The following is a 3,195-nucleotide window of genomic DNA, read 5'->3' on the forward strand; positions in this document are numbered from 1 at the left end:
TTACGTGGTATTACATTTTTCTCTCCACAGGAGGTTCTACAAGTTCTTTCAGGTGCTACAAAAATGCACTGTGATGTTAGACAAGTTAAAAGAACAATTGACCACTTTAGAAAGGGTTATCCTTTTCAGTTTGCAATTCCCCAATTTAGAAGCCTAAAAGTGCAATTTCCCAGCCATTTTTTCATCTCATAAAATTTTACTCCAAAGGGAGAATAAGAGTTTAATGCCACCTTTATGCAACAGTGTCCGGGGCAAGGGGCGGGGTGGGGGGTGCGTACGAGCTTCAGGAACAGAACCAAGAGATGAAGTGCAGCCGAGGGAGCGCCCCCTCGCTATGTTCCCTGGGTTTTCCATTTTTATATTTTTCTTAGTAAGACTTAAATAAGGCTTTCAGCCTTGACACCACTCATTTTAAGGGTACGATAAACTGAACTTTCAGCTATTTAGTAAGTAACACTTCAGAGAAATATTTTAAGCTATGAACCAATCCGCATCTAAAACATACGGCTCGTTGTGTAACAATCCTCCAGTTTCTCTTTGGCCACAAGTGAAGAACAGAGAGAATTACCCTAACAGAACGGTACCACCTACCTGGTCTCCACCAGCATCTTCCCTGCTTTTCCGTAGGCGTGCAACGCTAGTGGGCGGAGGGTGGGGAAGAGAATGAACAGCTCAGTCCAACAGTGGGAGAAGCACATCAGTAAAAATGTTACCAATAAAAGCTGTGAAAGGCAATTTGACAAAAACCTGCAGGTCTGGAGTTCCATGTATGTAAAGGGGATATTTTAAAATCTTTGTCCCATGCTTTTTTTCAGATCTACCTTCAACAAACAGGAATCACAGCAAATAAGAACAAAGCCAGTGTGGGTTGGTTTTCTCACACACAAAAAAAAAGGAGAGAAAAGAAAAGGAAAGAAAAAAGACAAGAAAAACTGTCCCAGCGAAGTAACAGTTTCTCTCTGGGCAAGCTGGGCAGCTGTGAAGGAGGCCTGCCTGGGGCAGAAGCTGCACAGGGGTGGGGGGTGCCCAGGAGGGCTGTCAGCCCAGTCCCAGTACATCTGGTTTTCACAGCCACACCAAGGGGACCTGGCTAAGGGCCGCTATGTCTCCTCTGTGATTTCAGAAGAAAATCTCAGACGTGGTACTTTGGGACAGGAGGGGACAAGTGCATTCGGGCCTGCCCCCACTTGCCCTGCTGGTGAACAGCGCGTCCTACAGCGGAGAGGAGGCCCTCTGCCCTTCCTTCCTGACAGTGGAGCTGCTTCTAGCAGAGGCGAGATTAAGAGCTGACTCAGCAGGTCCCTCCCAGGACCTAACAGTGGCCGAGAACCCCTGCGTCCCATCCCCACAGTCTAGCAGGACGAGGGCAGAGAGAAGCTCTGGTCTCCCAGGAGCAAGCAGAAGGGGGTGCGTGTGACAGCACAGCCCCAGCTTCCTGCCCCTGTCCCTCCCTCACACAGCACCAGGGCCACCCAGAAGACTGGGAAAGTAGGGAACATGAAGGCCGACTGATATGAATGAGTCCAAAGACGCTTGTTACTTTCAAATTACTTAGGAAAAGGCATGACACTGCCAAAAGCAAGTGAGCGTGGCACCTGACCCGGGCTACACGGCCACAGGGCAGGCGGCCTTGAGAAGCAAAGGGGGTCACTCTGCTGGGGAGGTCACTCCAGCCTCCCCAGTTTGTCTGACTACTGCACAGACACTCTCACCTCAGGGTAATCTAAGACACAGAGCCCGGTGCCCCAGACGTGAAGGTGCCTGGGGCCCAGCCATCCCATTCCTTTTCCTTCTCCAAAAAGATGCTGGGCATCTCAGCATATTCCAAATGCTCAGAGCACCCTGCCAGAGAAAGTTCCAGAACACACCTGCATTCTGGACAGAGGAAGCTAAAGTTGCTCTAGGATGCCAGAGGTCAAGTCGGGAGGTGGCACCTCTTCACCCAGAAAGACTCAACTGGTTCCTAGAATGACACCCTCACGGGGCTGCCCCCAAGTTGCTGCCTGTGCTGAGACGGCCTGCGGTTCCAGCCCCGTTCTCACCCTTTCCTCACCTGGGCCAGCCCCCCACACACCCCACCCGAGTCACAGATACAGACACCTGGTAGCTCCCCGGCCCTCAGCCTCTTGCCTGGTAAGCCGGGGACTGCCCTCCTGCCCCTCTGGGCCGGAACCACAGCACCAGACCTGCCCCGAGAGTCTGGGAGGAGTGTGCGGGGTGGGCTCTGAGAAGGCGCGTCCCTTCCCCACGCTCCTGGGTTGGGCCTTCCCTCTCCACCTGTGACAGGCTCGCTGCGGCTCATGGGCCAGGCCTCACGGGGGCCAGGAGCCGGCACTCCCACCAGGTGCGGAGCCAGGACTGGTGTCAGGAGGGGCTCTCCGGTCTCCCCGGAGACGCTGGCTCAGCTCGTCCTCCTGGGGCCATGGCCTCGCCCACGGCTCCACGGCCGCTGCGCACACAGCACTGACTCTTAGCCCGCCTCGTGGAGTGTGGGACCCCAGCCCCACTCCCATACTCACCACCCACAGTCCAAAGCCTCCTGCCCGCTAGGCAGACCGGGGAAGCAAGCACCAAACCGTGCTGTTCAAGCTGAGGGTGACGACCTCCACCCAGCCCTCCCCAGAGCCAGGCCTTGCATGGCAGCTGACTCCGCACTGCCATCCGCCAGGGGGTGATGAGCATTTGCTGGATAAATGAGGGGTAGGGGGTGCAGAGAATCCTGGGTGTTAGAAAGGTTGGTTTTACGACCCTCTTTTCCCAAGCCAAGTATCCACAGGTACAGGTCGCGCAACTGCAGACAGGCAGGGAGAGACAGGTCCTCTGCAGGCCCCACCCAGCCCATGAGCGGGCAGCAGGCTGACCAGGGCCACAGAAACCTGGGCGGGCGGATGACAGGACCACAGACGTGGTGCCAGAGCATCTGTTGCGCACAACTGAGCACTCCGAGGTGGCTGCGAGGCCCGGCCACCCTCCTCGGGCAGGGCCCGGGTCAGAGTGGCCTCGAGGGGGCCACGACTTCTAGGGGCAGCCGACTATCTGACAGAGCTGTATATCTTCTGAAAATGGGCTTTGAAAAGTCCACTCAAAAGTAGGCCATGCAGGGCAAGGGAGCAGCAGATAGGAAGTGGATAAAATTCACAGAACCAGCCCATAAGCAGCAAACAAGACACCACAAAAACACACACAAAACACCAG

General features: G+C 55.1%; 1 protein-coding gene across 1 annotated transcript in view; it reads left to right on the top strand.

Moving 5' to 3' along the window:
* The first annotated feature begins 1,563 nt into the window (after nt 1–1,563).
* CEP131 (centrosomal protein 131) overlaps nt 1,564–3,195 on the top strand; it is an 11,741-nt gene continuing 10,109 nt past the window's right edge. The window contains exon 1 of the mRNA XM_028498137.2: nt 1,564–1,582. Coding sequence (XP_028353938.1) covers nt 1,564–1,582 — 19 coding nt within the window. The remainder of the gene's footprint in view (nt 1,583–3,195) is intronic.

This window comes from Physeter macrocephalus, chromosome 14, assembly GCF_002837175.3.
Source record: "Physeter macrocephalus isolate SW-GA chromosome 14, ASM283717v5, whole genome shotgun sequence".
NCBI lineage: Eukaryota > Metazoa > Chordata > Mammalia > Artiodactyla > Physeteridae > Physeter > Physeter macrocephalus.